Source organism: Falco cherrug, chromosome 5 (genome assembly GCF_023634085.1).
Source record: "Falco cherrug isolate bFalChe1 chromosome 5, bFalChe1.pri, whole genome shotgun sequence".
NCBI classification, from domain to species: Eukaryota; Metazoa; Chordata; class Aves; order Falconiformes; family Falconidae; genus Falco; species Falco cherrug.
Genome location: NC_073701.1, coordinates 92,447,435 through 92,465,701, shown reverse-complemented (window position 1 = coordinate 92,465,701; position 18,267 = coordinate 92,447,435). Strand labels below are relative to the sequence as shown.

Sequence of the window (18,267 nt, the reverse complement as noted above, 5' to 3'; positions counted from 1 at the left end):
AGGCCGAGGCATTGAGCTCAGCGTAGCCTGACCCAAAGCCCACCTTGACTGATGGGTCAGGAAGGGAGACCAGAAACACAGCCCAGCAAAGGCAACCGTTATAGTAGCGGCCAGGCACCGGTCACTCCTGCAAACAGGGTGGGCAAGTGTGGGCTGGAGAGCCAGAGGGCTCTGCTGCTAACAGTCGCTACAGGCAGTTAAAGCGACCACTTGAACACTTTTGATGGCAAGTGTTGGCCTCTGTTTTTTATGGTGGTTGAATGATTTTCTTGAGCTCCACTTTCTTCATTGCAACCAGGTGACGGTATTGGTGCTGATCTTCTCTTTCTGGGCCGCATCTGGACATTCTTTGCCAGCCGAAGCTTCCTGCTCTGCTCCTGAGAGGAGCCACAGCCACAATGGGAAACGACTCCTGTGAGTAACAGCTTCACCAGCAGCCTTGGGCTTTGTGAGCCCCCAAATGCAATGGGCACGGCTCCTGCTCCATCCTGGAATGTTGATTGTGGGGACAACCTCGAGGGAATTCTGGGGTGTTTCCTGAGAGCAGCCAGGCCTACCCAGGGTTTTTTGATTGGACACAGCAATTGGTCATTTTGTCCCTCCTCTGCCATTCTACACAAGCATTTGGAAGATGACATTGCTCGTAGAACAAACTGACATCAGTAGGGTTCCCTTCTGGGCTTGGTGCCTGCTTGTTTTCGTCAAGTGACAGTCAGAAAAAGGGAAGGCTTGACCTGATCATTCAACACTCTAGATGGAAAGGCGGGTATCCCGAGCCCAGAAATCAGAGTGTGGGTTTGTTGGATTTCCAGCAAAAGAAGGAGGTGAACAGGCTTTTCCCAAACCTTTTCCAAGCAGTAAATGTCACAGGCAGCGTTGGGTTTCCCCTGTTCTGGCTTGGAGGTTGGAGCTGGTTGTCCTGGGTGCTCCTGCAGAGAACTTGGCTTTTCAGATACGCTTCTGTGCAACAAAACCATCATTTCCCTGCAGTCGTTGCCGAGGGAATGGCTCCACCACAAAGGATCCTCTTTTCCCCGGAGAAGATTTGCATGGACTGGCAGCAAAGGCAGAAAGCTGGAGCAGGCCTCTACAACGTGGGCAATACGTGCTTCCTCAACTCCGTGCTGCAGTGCCTGACGTACACACCCCCTCTTGCCAACTACCTGCTCTCTCATGAGCACAGCAGCTCCTGTGAGTACTTTTAGGAAGATCTCCTTGTCAGTCTGCTGGGCACTTCCCAAGCATCCCCAGAACCTGCAACGGGATGTAGGAGAAAAACAGCCCTTCTTTGTCAGCTGCCCCCAAGCTGGTGTTCTGGGAACACTCAAGCCTAGAAGCCGCTTGTCCTATCAAAGTGTGTTCGCTTTCACAAAGACGCCTCTTTCTAGTCCCGGGTGTTGTTCCCGATTCCTGCAGGTTAAACTCTTTCTGCTGGTTGCACAGAAAACTTCTGTCAGTGAAGCATCCCTCTCAAGAATGTTTTCTGTGTACTGAGATGTCCTGGGCATACTGGGCCATTGGCACCTGGGGAGGACTAGGAGACTGTCTAGGACAACTCCAAGATCTCCATGAGGTTTCCCATTCAATGGCTCTTTGACTAACCTGACTGGCTTGCTTCCCTCCCTCCCTCCCTCTTCAGGTCGCCAGCAAGGCTTCTGCCTGATGTGCATCATGGAAGCGCACGTTAACAATGCCTGGAACACCTCAGCCAGTGCCATCCAGCCCAGGGACGTCATCAGTGCCCTCCCACGTAGGTCACCTCAGCTACTTTGACGTGCTTTCCTCTGTTGGTAGAGGACTGAAGTACTACCTTCCTCTTGATTAGGAATAGGAGGACATTTCATGCTTGGCATGCAGGAAGACGCCCACGACTTCTTACGCTGTACTGTCACTGCCATGCAGAGAGCTTGTCTGGCTGGAAGCAGCGCGTAAGCACAAACAAATGACCTTTCAATGTTGCCCGGCCTTTTGGCTGCCTTGATGTACCCCCATCAAGGAAACACTACGCCCAGGGCTTGCAGGCAAAGGAAAACACTTGGAGGAGATAACTCTCTGCTTTACTGTTTCCTTCCAGCTGGGACACCTCTTCTCAATATTCTACCATCGTCCATCAAATATTTGGGGGCTTCCTGAGGTCCAGAGGTATGTTTCCACAACTGTTGCTCTCCTTACACTTGCCTGTGCCCTGCTGTGTGCCTGTGAGAAACAGATGAGCGTGTGGCTGGCTCTAGAAAAGATGAAAAGCATAAATGGGCACATCCTATTGACTTCACCTGTTGCTGAGCATTTCCGTTTGCCTTCCAGTCACGTGCTGCAGCTGCAAAGCAGTTTCCAATTCCTGCGAGGCCTTCCTGGATGTGCCTTTGGATATCGAAGTAAGAGGGTTTCTCACTGTGCTTCAAGACATCCCAAGCTCCTTGTGGCTTCCCAGAATGTGTGCAGCTGGCCTTGAAAAGTGCACTGTGAACACAGGAGAGCTTGGTGGGAGGTGGGAAGTGGTATGGGAGGTGTCCTGCAAAGGCCATGGCAGCGGTCTCCCTGTAGGTGCTGGGCAAGCACGCATTATACTCTCTGCACTGAGGGACTCTCAGCCACCATCTCTTTGCCTTCCCTCAACACCCACCTGGCTCCTAGGCTGATGGCTCGTGTTGTTTTCATTCCTGATGATGCTGCACACTATCGGCAGCTGAACTGAGCGGTGGCACGGTGAGGTAGCTCTTGATAGCGTCAGCCGGGAATCTCTGGGAAGTGAGGGAAATGTCCGATATCATACCCTCTTTCCTCCTCCCTCTGGCCACTCTTTGCAGGGTCACGGTGGGTCTCCTCAGCGTCATCCACCTGGGTCTTGTGGGCAACTCCTCCTGAGTGCTTGGGCGAGGGCATTTCTCCCAGCTCAGAGCTCTCCTTTCTCACCCCTCCAGGCAGCCTCATCTGTCACCGCAGCTCTGGAGAACTTTGTGAAACCTGAGCGGCTGGCTGGTGAAAACAGCTTTCAATGTAACAGGTAAGAGGATGTCTAACACCAGATTAAGACTTGTACCTGTGTGGAGATGCTGCCTGTCATCGAGCCTCAGGAGGTTCGATGTACAATCAGGAGGCACAGCTTTTCTTTCTTACGGCCTAATGGTTCTGAAGAGTCTTGAAATGGCGTGAGGACGTGTGAGGTGGAAAAGGTTGTCTGGCTGCCTTGGGGCAAGCTAGGGTGCATTTCAGTGCTTGGCTCTCTGCTTGCTTTCAAGGTGTGACGAGATGGTTACTGCCCTCAAGAGGTTTACAATCGATCGCGCGCCCAGGGTGCTCACGCTGTGCCTGAAACGCTTTGATTTCTATGGCAAGAAGATCGGCAAGGTGTGTACGCAATTGGAGGGCAACTCTCTTTCTCTTCCTGGAGCAGGAGATTTCCCAAAGCAGGATGCTCTGCCACAAGCTGTTCAGGTGGAGCTTTTGGTGTTCCCTTCTGGGCAGAGGAGAGCTCCTGTGGCAAGGCAAGCACATGCTCTGCTGCGACAGAGCTGCTCTGGCCGAGAACAGTTTCCTGCCACCCAAGGCGTTACCTGCTGCTTCAGGGACAAGAGGTGTTGATGAGCCCCAGAGATGTATTTTAACATAGCTGGGCCCTGGTCTTGGCAGGCTTTTTCACATGGTATGGCAGTATCCTTCCTGAGCCCTCTTGGTCTCTCCGCAGTTTGTGCAGTATCCCCAGTACTTGGATCTCTGGCCATACATGTCTCAGGGAGCTGCAGAACCGCTCCGCTACGCCTTATATGCTGTCCTGGTGCACAGCGGTGGCAGCTGTCAGGCAGGACACTATTTCTGCTACACAAAGGTAAAGAGCCACCTCCTTTGTCACGGGGAAGAATGTGTGCTGGGGAAGGCAAACTTTTCTGGTAGCCAAGCTTTTGGGGGAGAAGGTCTCCTGACTGGCTGGATGGGATTTGCACTGGTGGACTCTTGCTTCTGTAGTTTGCTGCCTGTGTTTTTCTGAAGAAACCACGCATTTCATCTCCAGATATCATTGCCTTTATTTACAGGCCAGCGATGGACTGTGGTACCAGATGAACGATACGTTGGTGGATCGTTGCGACATAAACACAGTTCTCGTGCAGCAAGCCTATTTACTTTTTTATGTCAGGTAATAGCCACTACCAAAATGTGTCGAGAATACATTTCCCTTTCCCGGTCTGGCTATTTTCCTTCTGATCCTCCTGAGTCTTTCTGTCCTAGCAGACAGTTACTACCTGCATCATTCAGTGCTGTCCAACGTGAACTGCCCCCCGTCAGTCCTTCCCCTCCCTTGCTGGGCTTTAGGCTGCTGCCCCGATGTAAACTGCTACTTGTCTGCTCTCTGTAGCTGTTTGATACAGAGAAGAGTCCCTAAAGCGGCCTACAGGGAAGATCTGGGGGACTCCTGATCAGGATGTGTAGTGATTGGGTGAGGGGCAGCAGTTTTAAACTTCAAGAGGGTAGATTTAGAGTCGATCTTAGGAAGAACTTGTTTACCGTGAGCGTGGAGAGACACTGGCAGAGGTTGCCCAGAGAAGCTGTGGATGCCCCGTCCCTGGAAGTGTTCAAGGCCAGGCTGGACAGGGCTTTGAGCAACCTGGTCTGTTGGAAGGTGCCCCTGCCCATGTCAGGTGATTGGAACTAGATGACCGTTAAGGTCCCTTCCAAGCCAAACCATCCTGTGATGCTATGATTCTATGAAATGGAGGCCGTAGGGGGTATGAAGGCGAGGTCTTGCTGTGACAGGGGCAGACCTAGTGGGAAGACCCCAACTGAATTTCCCATATTCTTGTCTTGACATGTCTTCTCTCTGTCATAGAAACCACTCCAAGTAAATGAGTGAACCCCAGAGGGGGCTGCAAAAGCAGCTCTAAACAAACATTGATCCTTGTTTGTTCTTTTTCTCCCGCAGATGCTCTGCACCCAGCGCTACTCGGGAGCAAACCCTGCTGAGGCAGAGAGAGATCAGATCCCCACGGCGCAGCTATGATCTCTGCAGCCAATTAGTGGAGCACAGAGAGTACCACCAGTCACCAAAGAGGAGGAGAATGAGTCCTCCAAGTCATCGTCATGCTCCCAGGATTGAAACAACTCAGGGGCTTTCCAACAGTTTTTCCGAGTCACCTCTTGCACCCAGGGCTGCTGGGGAGAAAAGCCTGCTGAGGCAGAGAGAGCGGAGCAGATCCCCATGGCATGGCTATGATCTCCGCAGCCAGTTTGTGGAGTACAAAGAGTACTACCCCTTAGCAAGGAGGAAGAGAAGAATGAGTCCTCCAAGTTATGACCATGCTCCCAATGATAACGCAACTCCAGGGACCTCTAACGGCAGCTCCCAAAATTCTGCACCCAGCGCTACTCGGGAGCAAACCCTGCTGAGGCAGAGAGAGATCAGATCCCCATGGCGCAGCTATGATCTCTGCAGCCAATTAGTGGAGCACAGAGAGTACCACCAGTCACCAAAGAGGAGGAGAACGAGTCCTCCAAGTCATCGTCATGCTCCCAGGATTGACACAACTCAGGGGCTTTCCAACAGTTTTTCCAAGTCACCTCTTGCACCCAGGGCTGCTGGAGAGAAAAGCCTGCTGAGGCAGAGAGAGCGGAGCAGATCCCCACGGCATGGCTATGATCTCCGCAGCCGGTTTGTGGAGTACACAGAGTACCACCACTCAGCAAGGAGGAGGAGGAGGGTTTCAGTGCACTACAGATGCAGCTGAGAGAAATACTCAGGGTGCTGTGGTGGAGACACAGGTGGTTTGCAACCCTGGATGAGCGTGGAGCACAGCATCTGGATCATGGAATATCAGAGAGGAGGAGGAGGAGGAAGATCCAGGAAGCACCGCAAGTGACCCCAACAGGGAACAAGCTGCACAAAAAGCAGCAACAGCCCACCCTGTCCCTCCTCCCAGTGCTGCCTGTGGTCACCAAGAGCTCAGAGGGAGCTTCCAGAGACTGGGACAGCTCCGCCAGCTGGCCCACCTGCCCACAGGACCATCGAGGAAGAGCTTTAATCTCTCTTCTGCTTTGGGGATCACCTTGCAAAAACAACACTCATTTGGAACCCACCGGCAGAGAAGCCAAAGCCAGAATTAAAAGCAGTTGCTGGCCTTGCACAAGTCACTGAGGGGGCATGTACTTCTCTAGGTTTTAGGGGAGTTGTGGAAATACTCAGTGTGGGAAGTTTATGCCATGGGGTTTTGAAAGCTGTGTGCTTGCATGGGCCCCTCTTGCAATCTCTTCCTTTTAAACATGGAGTTCAAGTCACTCAAATGGAAAAGGGCTAGGTGAGCCGACAGCGAGCGGGACTGAAAAGGACTGAACAGCCAGGCCCAGCGGGTGCTGCTCGGTGGCACCAAGTCTGGTGTGAGGCCAGGAACTAGCGGTGGCACCCAGGGGTCAGTACTGGCTGCAAACCTCTTTGACACCTTCCTTAATTAATGGTCTCCATGACGGGGCAGAAGGCACCCTCACTTTGGTAAATGACACCAAAGCGGGAGGAGCAGCACTTAGGCCAGGGCATCGTGGTGCCATCCCAAGGGACCTGGGCAGGCTGGAGAGAGGGGCTGACTGGGACCTCATCTAGTTCAGACCTCCTTCAGCATACACAAGCCAAGCCTGTGTATAACAACGAATATGCAATGTACCATGAAGCCTAAAGACTGAACAAAGGAGGGGAGAAGTTAGAGGAGAGTCCATCGTAACTTTGTCCCATGGGTCTCCAGGTACCCAGTGAAAGCACAGCAACTGCTTTGACTGCTCCGCCATGTCCCTGCACCATGACGCGCTCAGCAATTTTTCCAGGCAGAGTACAGAGGCGCTAAGGGGGCCAGAGGGACCCTGCAGGGCTCCCTGAGGGACTGTGGGACAAACAGAGTGCCTGGGTCACCCTGACTGCCTCAGGAGGGCTCCCATGATCTGGCTAGAGAGCTACACAAGGCTCTGGGGCATTACAGACACCTATGGAGGAGTGCCGTGGAGACTCAAGGGGAATGGTCGAATCTAGGGTCCAGGCCCCGAGTCCAGTGGGCTTTCTTTTGGTGCTAGAGTGCCTGCAGAGGGGTCTGGGGTGCAAGGAAGGGCTCAGGAGGCATCCTGGGTGGACTAGAGTGAGCCTAAGACAGCTCCAGGGCAAAGACAGCTCCAGCGCACCCTGGGGCAGAGGGTGCCCAGGGCCAGGTGGCCTCCACAGCCATCAGGGACCTGGCAACAGGCATTGTGATGTGTGGGGGGAGGGAGCGTGGCATGGGCTTGTTGTGCTCATCATCTCCCTGCCCCTTTGCAGTGCCTTGATGTTGCAGCTGGTACAGGCACTGCCCCCCACCAGCGCAGGGACCCTCACACAGCACTCCAACTAACATCACTGGCACAAGCTGCCCAGAGAGGCCTCTGGAGACGTTCCAATGCCACCTGCACAGAATTTTGTGCAATCTGCTCTAGCACAGCCTGCTTTTACAGGGGGGTGGACTAGATAATCTCCAGAGGTTCCCTCCAACAACGACCACTGTGTGATTCTGGGACTCGTGGCACTTTGGCTGAGGAAGAAGATGTCAGGATCCTCAGGCAACCCAACGTCTGACTGCCCTCCCAGTCTCCCTGTCCAAGAAACCTGCCAGTCCTCACTAGCAGAAATTGGAACTCCACACGTGGGCTTGCAGATGTGCATGAGCACTGCAGGGCAACAGCCTTCTCTCTCTTCCCCATCCTCCACTGCAGGGCAAGTGCAGATGTTCTGCGGAGGGACCACCAATCCCCACCAGCCCTGCTGCCCTCCCTGTCATGCAGTGGCTCCTCTACCCTGGGCTCCCTCTACCGCGTCCCAGACCACTGGCCTGCTGTGATGGCACAGTCAGTGGCACTAACCTGCATAGCACATTCCCAGTCCCTCAGGGCCAGTGGGTGCCAGTGGGGAAGCTGGGAATCGCCCCTGGCCAGGACCCAGCAGGAGTTCCTCATGGATGGCTGGGATGCCAAAGCATGAGGAATTCCCTACTGGATGTCAGTGAAAGAGCACAGAGCCCCATCCATGTGAAGCCACCCCCGGCAGCCCCTCAGCCATAGCTGTGGTTACACAGAACCTCACCAAGGAGCTCATCCGCATTGTGCAGGACACCGTCATAGTGACCAAGCAGTACAAAAAGTTTTTGCAAATCATGATGGCCAAGTTGCGAAAGGAAGCCTGTGGTAGGACGCCCCCCCGCAGTGCCCTCCTCCCCCCCGCCAGGAAAGAGGAGCAGCTCTAACCAGGCCTGCTGCAGCCCAGAGGGTGGCCCCAGGGCCTTTGAGTGGAGCTGCTGGGGGCAGATGTAGACTCAGGGAAGACAGCAGATGGGGACAAAGACCAAGGGCAGGACACGGTGCCAAGCAGAAGCAGCCCTATGCAGATGGGCAGAAGGAGCCCGGTGGGGGTGACGAAGAGGAGCCCCTTGGCGCCAGACAGAATCAGCTCCATGGGCCTAGGCAGCACCATCCATGTGGGGCCGGGCAGGAGCACCCCAGCAGAGCCCAGGCCCCAGCACCGGGGGCACGTGGGCAGGGCACGTGGGCAGGCGGCCTCAGGACTGTGCTGGGCAGGACTGTGCCTGCAGGAGGGCTGCTCCCGCCTGTGGGGCTGCTCAAAGCTTTGGTGGAGATGCGACTGCTGGCCCCACTGCATCTGCTTCTGCAAGCCCCCGTGGTGGCAGCGCTGCGCCCAGAAGAGCAATGGGTTTCCCTGCCAGTGAGCAGCTGGCAGGGTGCAGGGCTGGGAACCCCCTGGGCTGCCCCCCATCTGAAATGTTCAGTCTTTTTTCTATCCTGGTGCTGGGGCTCATCCATCCGTCCCGCAGCTGGGGCTGTGTCACTCTGAGTGCCTGAACCCAGTGGGGACAAGCAGGCATTGGGCATGGCTTGCACCCACAAAGCAGGGCGTGGGGGTGCCTGGTACCACAGTGGGTGGCGTGTGGGGATCGGGCTGGGCTGGAGAAAGGGGCCAGAAGAAACCTCATCAAGTCCAACAAGTGCCGAGTCTGGTGCCTGTGGAGGAACAAGCCCAGGCCCCGGCACAGTCAGGGGTCACCTTGCTGGAAAGCAGCTTGGCAGAGGAGGTCCTGGTGGGCCCCTCAACGAGATGCCTGCTGGGCAGGGGACTTGGACCCCTTGCAAAGGGGGGATCCAGTATGTATTGAGACGCCACAGTTAATCCATACACCACAAACTGACGTGCGGAATTAGACTCTATAACTCGAAAGTTATAAAGTAGGTATGTTTATTGCGCGCAGATGCACGGGGGATCGCTCCTCCACAAGCGTGCATACCCGAAGTGACGAACCATCTCACATTTATACAATGAACAAATGAATATTCAATTAACGCCTATACATATTCGTTACCTAAACCCCGCTTCGTATGTTAATTAGCTTATCAGTCCGTTGCCTGGAATGTGGTGGTCTTGCAGGTTTGTAGGTGATTCATGTTCTTGTGACCATCCGATCTTCTTCAGGTGATTCATGTCCTTGTGACCACCCGATCTTCTTCAGGTGATTGTGACCACCCAATCTTTTCCAGCAAGGAGACTTAGCACTCCCTCCCTCTAGATAGCATTTGAATGTCTCTCATCTTTTCTTATTCTCTTTTAAATAGCCCCTTTGTTAGAGGAAGAAGGGCAGGCGTCTCCCCTTTGTTAGAGGAAGAGGGGCAGGCATCTCCTCAAAACTGTAGTTGTCACCGCACCCATGACCAGTCACCATACCCACATTCCTTAAGCAGACACATACAATCACAATCCATGTCCATTATCCCCATTTCGCACTATTTCTCCATATCAATCCCCCCTTTTCTATTAAATTAAGTAAATTCTTTTACTTAAGCAGCCTTCCTGAATGATATAAAGCATCATACATAAGTGTTACCCTTTTAAACATTCTCCAAACACACAAATATAACATAATGGTTAGTATTAAGGAAATTCCTAAACTGATCAATAAGATCACAATGGGGTGTACCAGAGTGTTAAGAATTCCTGTTGCAGAGGGTGACCAGCCAAAGAGAGTATCCCACCAATTATGGTTTCCATCCTGTTCTACCTTTTTTAAAACTTTCTTGATCCCCTCTACATCATGATGGATCATAAGAAGAGTTTCATGTCCCTTTTCTTTGGTTTCTTCCAGTATACGTTGTAAATCTGCATGTCTTATTAGTTCTTTTATACTGCTTATATTTAGTCCTATGGGGGTAGGAATTATTATCTGTGATAGGGTAAAATTGGATTTTAAGAATTGATGACACTACTGGGGCTGAGTAACTAAAATCGCATCCTGTGATAGTAGTAAAATTACAAATACAATAATTTCAATACTGTGCAGTCTCTTTTACCTCCCCATCTATGGTTATTGTGTTACACTTAGTTCTCAAACACGCACATCCCTTCCCTGCATATATAATTACTGTTTTCAAGTTTGCATTTGGTCGGGCCTCGAAATGACATATTTTTTGATCTGTATCTAAACAAGTATCCTGAGCCATTATAGTATTGCTTTCACAGAGGAAGCCCTGCTGTTCTCGCATAATACAAGATTCTAAATCTACTGTTTGCCACTTGTCGCCTATCTTTCTGGCCCATGTTCTATGTTCAAAAGGGTATAGGAGCACCCCATTATGGTTAATTCCAAGGGCTACAATGGGGTGTATGGTAATTATTACTGCATTATGTATGGTTAACACAAAAGCTGTGATGGTGTGTGTGTTGGGGTCATAGGTAAAGTTCACCATATTCCACCATGACTGGAGTTTTCTTTCTACCTCCGTAGCATTGTCATAAAATTTGCCACCCACATTGTTCCCATTTGTCCGAGTAAATTTGAGTTTCAGTTCTTTTTTATCTGGGGTTACTTTCCAAGAAGTTGCAGGGGCTTTCTTAATCCGGGTATGGTGAATCCAAGAATTCTGTCCCTCAACCTTGATTGCAGTGTAGGTGGTGAGTAGGACTTGAAAAGGTCCGGTCCACTGTGGTTCCAGGGTTTTATCTGCAAAACACTTAACGTATACATAGTCTCCTGGTTGTATATCGTGAACAGGTCCATCCAGACCCCTACTGCGTGTTCCCATCACATGCTTCTCAATTCTTATTAATTGTTTTTTTAGTGCCACCATATAGGAAGTCATTGTTTCTTCACCAATCTGTGAAGACATCCCCTTTTGTACCCCATAGGGTCGTCCATATAAAATTTCGAATGGGCTAAGCCCCTCTTTTGCTCTCGGTCTAGTTCGAATTCGTGTAAGAGCTAATGGCAAAGACTGGGGCCAAGTTAGATTTGTTTCTTGGCCTAACTTGACAATCTGTTGTTTGATTAGATGATTCATCTTTTCCACCTGGCCACTCGATTGTGGTCGGTATGGGGTATGTAATTGCCAATCTATTCCTAGATGGTGGCTGATCTGTTGTACTATTCTGGACACAAAATGTGGTCCTCTATCCGAGGACATTACTGCTGGGACTCCAAACCTAGGTATTATCTCTTGGAGTAGTATTTTGGTCACTTCCCGGGCTTAAGCAGTTCTGCATGGGAAGGCTTCTGGCCAACCTGAAAAGGTATCCATTAGTACCAATATCGATACCCCCCTTTTCTAGGAAGTTCTGAGAAATCGATCTGCCAATGTTGCCCTAGAACATTCCCTCTGCTAATGTTCCCTAGTTTTATTTTATTTGCTGTATTGGGATTATTGCGTAAACACATTTCACATTGCTGAGTCACCTGTTTTATTACAGTATACAAGTTTCGCCCTTTCAATTTTTGATTTAGACTTTTATATAAAGTATCAGCTCCCCAATGCGTCTTATTAATAATAGGGCTGTGGTCCACATTAAATTGGATGGTACCACTATACAACCATCCCTTAAATAAATCCACTTACTTAATTTTATTTTATAATTCATGTCCTGAATTACCTTTAAGTTTTCTTTAGAATAGTTTGGCTCTTGATCTGTACTTACATTTTGGATTTTATCATCTGGTATTAAGGATAATTCCTCCTTTCCTACCTCCTCTGTTACTTGTCTGGCCTCATGGTCGGCCAGGCAGTTTCCAATTTCCAAATCAGTGCCTCTATGGGCCATCTTATGTTCTTCCTTCCTGGGTAACCCTCTTATAACAGAGGGGGCCATTCCTCACATCAAGGTCTGGCATGGCATTTGTTTCCACCGCTCAACGCCTGCTGGGTTGCAGCCAACAGCGGAGCTCAAGATTCTTCTTGGTGGCAAACACAGAGGCCAACCCAGTCTTGCCCTTGACTATGGTAGGAGGCACCTGACCAACCTTATTCCTTGTATTTCATTGTCAATGCAGTTTCATCTGCACATCCCATAACAAGTCACTGTCATGGCAAAACACACAGATTTACATTAGTAGAACTACTACAGAGTGTATTTTATTTCACTTTTTCTGCCAATATCCCCACAGCCTTGCTGACCAAGGGATATTGTTTTTATCTGAACTGAGCAAGCCTCCCCCTTATCATTTTACTGTATCAGGTAAAGCATTTTTCACCTTTCCTGGAATTTATTTTCAGATACACCTGGTTAAAAATTTCTCTTACTTCAGGGAGGTCCTCTTTTCCTCTTTTCTGCTGAATTAAAGATAAGCTCAATATTTCAATTACTTGATCATATTTAACTTTTAATTTCATTTCCCCTTCTTTAAATGTCTAGATGTTCTAATAAATCTCATCCCAACAAAGATTTTAGTGAATTTGGCATTCTTATTTGTTTTTTTTGTTTGTACTTTAAAGGTTTCAGGATGTTTTCCTGGTGGCCAGCAGCTCCCACAACTGTAACAAATTTATTTATTTATTTATTTATTACTGAAGTTTAACAAATAAGTTGGTTTTGTATTCACTAGAATTCCACCTCATACCCATTCCCTGCCCTAGAAGGGCCGTTACCGGTCCTGTTGTACTGCAAATGCTGCAGCAATTGGGGTGACATTGTCAGGTGCTCAATTGTCAGCATAAGCAACCCCCTCCTCCCCACCATCAGAAGGGTTCGGGGCAGGAGATGCTCTTCCTGCTCTGCAGGTTACACAAGCCTGCCTCTGCAGCAGCACTTCTGTTTTAACTCTTTCTTACCCTGAATGCAAATCTGCTACTTGTTGCTTTAAGTCTGTTGTTTTTACGTATCATGCCGTTGCAGGCAAACAGAAAACATCCTGCCATGCATTCCAGCATGATTCAGTCGCACCTTCGAGGGGGTACAGGGGTTTGTACAAACTCACCCCAATACTTCAACACTTTCACAGGGTCTTTGATTCTTCACACACACACGCATGCCTCAGGTTTTACATACATCAGTACAAGTTTTTATATCTTACAACGTGTTTCATTCTGGTTGCTCACACGCCTCAGGTTTTACATACATTAGTACAAGTTTTTATATCTTACAACGTGTTTCATTCTGGTTGCTCCACAGAAGGAACCGCAACCTGAGCTTTTTAACACAAAAATTTCAACAAGAACGTCCTTTTCTAGAGCCACAATCAAAGATCAGGTGATGTTAATCCCGCACTCTTTCTAGTGCTAGTACCATAGGATCCCGAGGGGGTACTAATCCACAGTCCTTTTGCCACTCAGGTTTGTCCTGGAGGACAAAGAACATGTCTGCATATAATACTTCATCCCATTTTCCCTCTGTCCTCAGAAACAACATTAATTGAAGGAGAGTGTTATAATCTAACGTTCCTCCCTCCTGAGGCCATTTCGCATCGCTCTCCAATTTATACAAAGGCCACCACTGATTACAATATTTAACCAATTTCCTTCTATTTTCGGTACCACCCTGTCCTACGATATCACTCCAATGTTTTAATATACAACCCAAAGGCGATTTTTCACAGGGCTTACTCCTTCCATTTCCCATTTTGCAATTTTAATTACTTTGTTTTTCTCCGGCCGCCTTAGCCACCCAAGGTTGGAAACGCGGATAGAGCTTTTTACTCGTTTTGCACTCAAACGCCTGTCTCAAGCACTCTTGCACTCACACTTAGTCAAAATAATTAAGCTATACACGGAAAATCAAAATGCGCATCTCAATCACACCATTCACACTCTCTGGGCAGCCCTCAGTCACACAAGCAGTATGTTATACGGTAGCGTGCACTTACGTACAACTTTTAGGAACACTAACAGTTCACAAAGTATGCATTTCAATGAACAATTGCCAAAAAACAAACAACAAATAAAACCCAATTTTTCCTGGTCTTAAGCAGAGATTAAAGTTTTCTGCTATTTGCCACGAATTACCAGAATATTAATATTTTTCAACATACATTTCATAACTCCGAGTTTTGAACATATAACAAGACAACACATAGAACAAACAAGACACAGAGCGCTATTTCAGCTGTTACATTCCAGGAATTCCCCAATTCTTAAGACAACCTAAAGGAAGTTTTTAGCTTCCTCTTTTTCCTACGCAAAAGTTTCCCTTTTACTTTTGCTGTGAGGTCCCTCTTGTTCCTGTGAGATTCCGCCTTATTCCGTCCCGCCCCCCGCTTTCCGTCACGAGGCCTCCGGGCTTTTAGGAATGGCAGTAACCTCGGGTTTGCTCGATCTGCCCTCAAGATCGCTAGCGGCCACCCCTTGGTCAGCAAACCCCCTCCCAAGGTACCTTTCCTCCTGGGGACTACGCTGCGCGCCGGACGTCTCCGTGCGTCTCACCAGCCGCCCCGTTACTAAACATACCGTTTTATCCGTGGATCCAGGGGTTTCTTTTCTGCTCCCGGGTGAACAGCTGAGAAGAGGAGGCTCCTCCGAGGAAATCTCCCGGGGCGCGCCTAGGAGCGTCCGCTCCGCAGCTGGTCCCTCAGCCGAGCAGAAATCCTCCTGCCTGGCTCGCCAAACTGACGTGCGGAATTAGACTCTATAACTCGAAAGTTATAAAGTAGGTATGTTTATTGCGCGCAGATGCACGGGGGATCGCTCCTCCACAAGCGTGCATACCCGAAGTGACGAACCATCTCACATTTATACAATGAACAAATGAATATTCAATTAACGCCTATACATATTCGTTACCTAAACCCCGCTTCGTATGTTAATTAGCTTATCAGTCCGTTGCCTGGAATGTGGTGGTCTTGCAGGTTTGTAGGTGATTCATGTTCTTGTGACCATCCGATCTTCTTCAGGTGATTCATGTCCTTGTGACCACCCGATCTTCTTCAGGTGATTGTGACCACCCAATCTTTTCCAGCAAGGAGACTTAGCACTCCCTCCCTCTAGATAGCATTTGAATGTCTCTCATCTTTTCTTATTCTCTTTTAAATAGCCCCTTTGTTAGAGGAAGAAGGGCAGGCGTCTCCCCTTTGTTAGAGGAAGAGGGGCAGGCATCTCCTCAAAACTGTAGTTGTCACCGCACCCATGACCAGTCACCATACCCACATTCCTTAAGCAGACACATACAATCACAATCCATGTCCATTATCCCCATTTCGCACTATTTCTCCATATCAAAACAAAAAGTCCTGTTGTCCCTGGGCTGGCATATTCAAATGCCTAACAAATGGGGTAGGGGCTTGGTCCCTTAAACACTTTTTGTCCAATACAGATAATAGAGTTGAAACACGGGAAATAAATCCCTTACCCCATGAGAATACTCTCCTCAGGAATTGTTTGTGAACAATTAGTTGTGAGTCGTGGAATAGAACCATGGTATACCCCAGACTTGCAAACCTTTATTCCAGACATGTGACCTTGTTGGGGTTTTCTTGCACCAGGGTTTAAACCTGGAGATCCCATATGTTAGGCAAAAACTACCAATCGAGAAAACACATTGAAATATGTGGTTTCGCTTACTATCAAAACAAAGTGGAGTTTTGTGAGGGAAGGAAAAGAAAAACCTGTGACCTACCAACATGCTCCACCGTTCAATATCCAGCCCCTCAGGGTCCTTTCTGGGCATGTTCAGATGGCAAGTTGTACTTCACACTAAATAGTTCCCTGAAATTATTTACATATGCATAAGGCACTTGTGTATGTCACTTTGCTCCTGTGGGGCTTTCTTGGGGTCTTTTGAGACTACTGGTGGTCAACAAGTTGCTGAACTTTCTTGGGGCACATGCACTCTGCTTGTATTACAGAACCTCATTTATTCTCGGTGCTATATGGTTTTGACAGCAGTGCTCTGTTACCCCACTTCCCTTGGCTATTGTTATAGCCCAGGTGCCTCAGAAGGCTTGCCACCCTTTGCTGAGTTTACTCAATAGGTCTAGTTAATCACTGCTTTAGCTGCAGCCTCTCCTGATGACTCTTTACAACTTAATCCTGTCAGCGAGAAGCATCCAGCTCTGCCACTGAAGGGCAGCAGGCTCCAGTCACCAGGCTGCTCCCCACGGGGCACAATCCCTACTGCCTGGATCTCGGTGGTGAGAGGCTGTATATAAAAATGAACTATTTTCCTGCAAGGGAAGCAAGGCTTGAACACGCATGCTCTGGCTGGTAATTCTCCCAGGCAGCTGCATATTCCCAGTCCCTCAAGGGGACTGGGCTTCCCCCAGGGCTGCCCCAGCCCAGCCTGACTCCAGCTGCCCAGGGGCCCGGCACACTGGGGGGTGGGAGCTCCCCCCCACACACACCCCCGGGCAGCCAGCAGGCAGGAGACACCCCTGCGCTGGCCCAAGGGCCTCCCTCGCCCCATGGCCGGCCCCAGCCCCCACTCAGCCTGGCCGCAGACCCAAAACAGGCTGCGACCCCCCAGCCCAACGTGGCTGCCAGGAGGCTGAGGGTGGGCAATTACAGCTGCCAGCACACCCCGGGAACAACATGGCCACCTGGCATCCCCAGGCCTACAGCTCCCAGCATGCCCTGGGAACAACATGGCCATGGGGTGGCCCCGGGCCTACAGCTCCCAGCATGCCCTGGGAACAACATGGCCATGGGGCATCCCCAGGCCTACAGCTGCCAGCACACCCTGGGAACAACATGGCCACCTGGCATCCCCAGGCCTACAGCTCCCAGCATGCCCTGGTATTTAAGGACAGAAAATAATATTGTCTCAACATCACTGTTTCACGACCGCCATTTTCCTGTTGCCGAGCAGAAGGGACTTTGTTTACCTACTCTGTGACCACAGCATCCTGTTGTTGGCCAGAAAAGCCTCAGTCGGGACGGCTGCTGCCGGAGACATGCTGCCCGTCGGAACTGGGGCTGGGGAGCCAGCACAGTAACACCTGGGAGCGTGGGCGAAAATTGTGCGAACTAAACTATTTTAGGAGAACTGGGTGGTTTTCCGGGGAAATGGTGTGGACTGAAACCTATAACTGCTGGGGCTCTGCTCACTCTTGTGCTCGGCGACTCGGAGGTCTCCACGGACTTCACCGACTCCACCTGCTCCACCCGCTCGCTCACCTCTACAGAGTCTGGGACTTGGACAACCGCGCCAAGACAATACATCACTGGAGTCCTATATTGGTGGTGGTGAATAGATGCGCCTCTCCCGTTCTCTTGCTTAGGGATTCTGACTTTCTCTTTCTCTTCCTCTCTGTCCTATCACAAGTATCAGTTGTTGTAGAGAATAAAACTTGTAAGCTTGTATGTCATCCGGCCTCGTTTGTGCCTTAATCTAATTCTTGGGATTGTTTAAGAACCGTCCCCGATATCGACTTCCAATATCGGATCGGGACAGTACCTCAGGTGGGACTGCAGTGTGAGCCCTGCGCTAGGAGCCGTGTATCCCAAGTGTGAATGTAGAGGTTGGGCCTTGTTTTTAGCTTGGTTCAAAGTGAACTGTGCTGACTGATTCTCTGATCAGAGCAGGCAAGTCTGATCCCTGAGAGAATATTGTCATGGGTGGAAGAGTTGAAGTGCAGGGATTGTGTCAACAAACAGGTGGTTTGAAAAGTCTTTGGTCAAGGATCTGGTACGGTTGTGTAACACCTTTTGCTTTTACAAAGGTGTCTAGTAAATCCAAGTGTTCCTGCCTGTGTCCTAGTAGTGCAGAGACCTCTGTACTTTCTTTGGACTGATTGATGTGTAAGATCTGGGGATTTTTTGGACAGCTCTGAAAATTGTTCAGAAGGTGGCTTGTATGTTGGGGTGAAATCAGTCGTCACTTCCATAAACCTCTCGCCTGGTCAGAAGACCTGTGGAAGCAAGGAGGGTTTCTTTTTTTTTTCCCCTTTTTTGTTTTTGGTTTGGTTTGGTTTGGTTGTTTTGTTTGGTTTGGTTTGGTGTGGTTTGGTGTGGTTTGGTGTGGTGTGCTTTGGTGTGCTTTGGTGTGCTTTGGTGTGCTTTGGTTTGGTTTGG

At 49.8% G+C, this 18,267-nt stretch overlaps 1 protein-coding gene across 1 annotated transcript; it reads left to right on the top strand.

Annotated features, from left to right (window-relative positions):
• Positions 1-1,004: 1,004 nt before the first annotated feature.
• On the top strand, positions 1,005-8,240 carry LOC129736188 (ubiquitin carboxyl-terminal hydrolase 42-like). The gene is made up of 11 exons (XM_055711993.1): positions 1,005-1,191; positions 1,640-1,750; positions 1,826-1,928; positions 2,075-2,142; positions 2,305-2,375; positions 2,922-3,004; positions 3,240-3,348; positions 3,686-3,826; positions 4,032-4,132; positions 5,141-5,306; positions 8,073-8,240. The coding sequence occupies exons 1-11, from the start codon at positions 1,005-1,007 to the stop codon at positions 8,238-8,240; spliced, it is 1,308 nt and encodes a 435-aa protein (XP_055567968.1).
• The last annotated feature ends 10,027 nt before the right edge of the window (positions 8,241-18,267 follow it).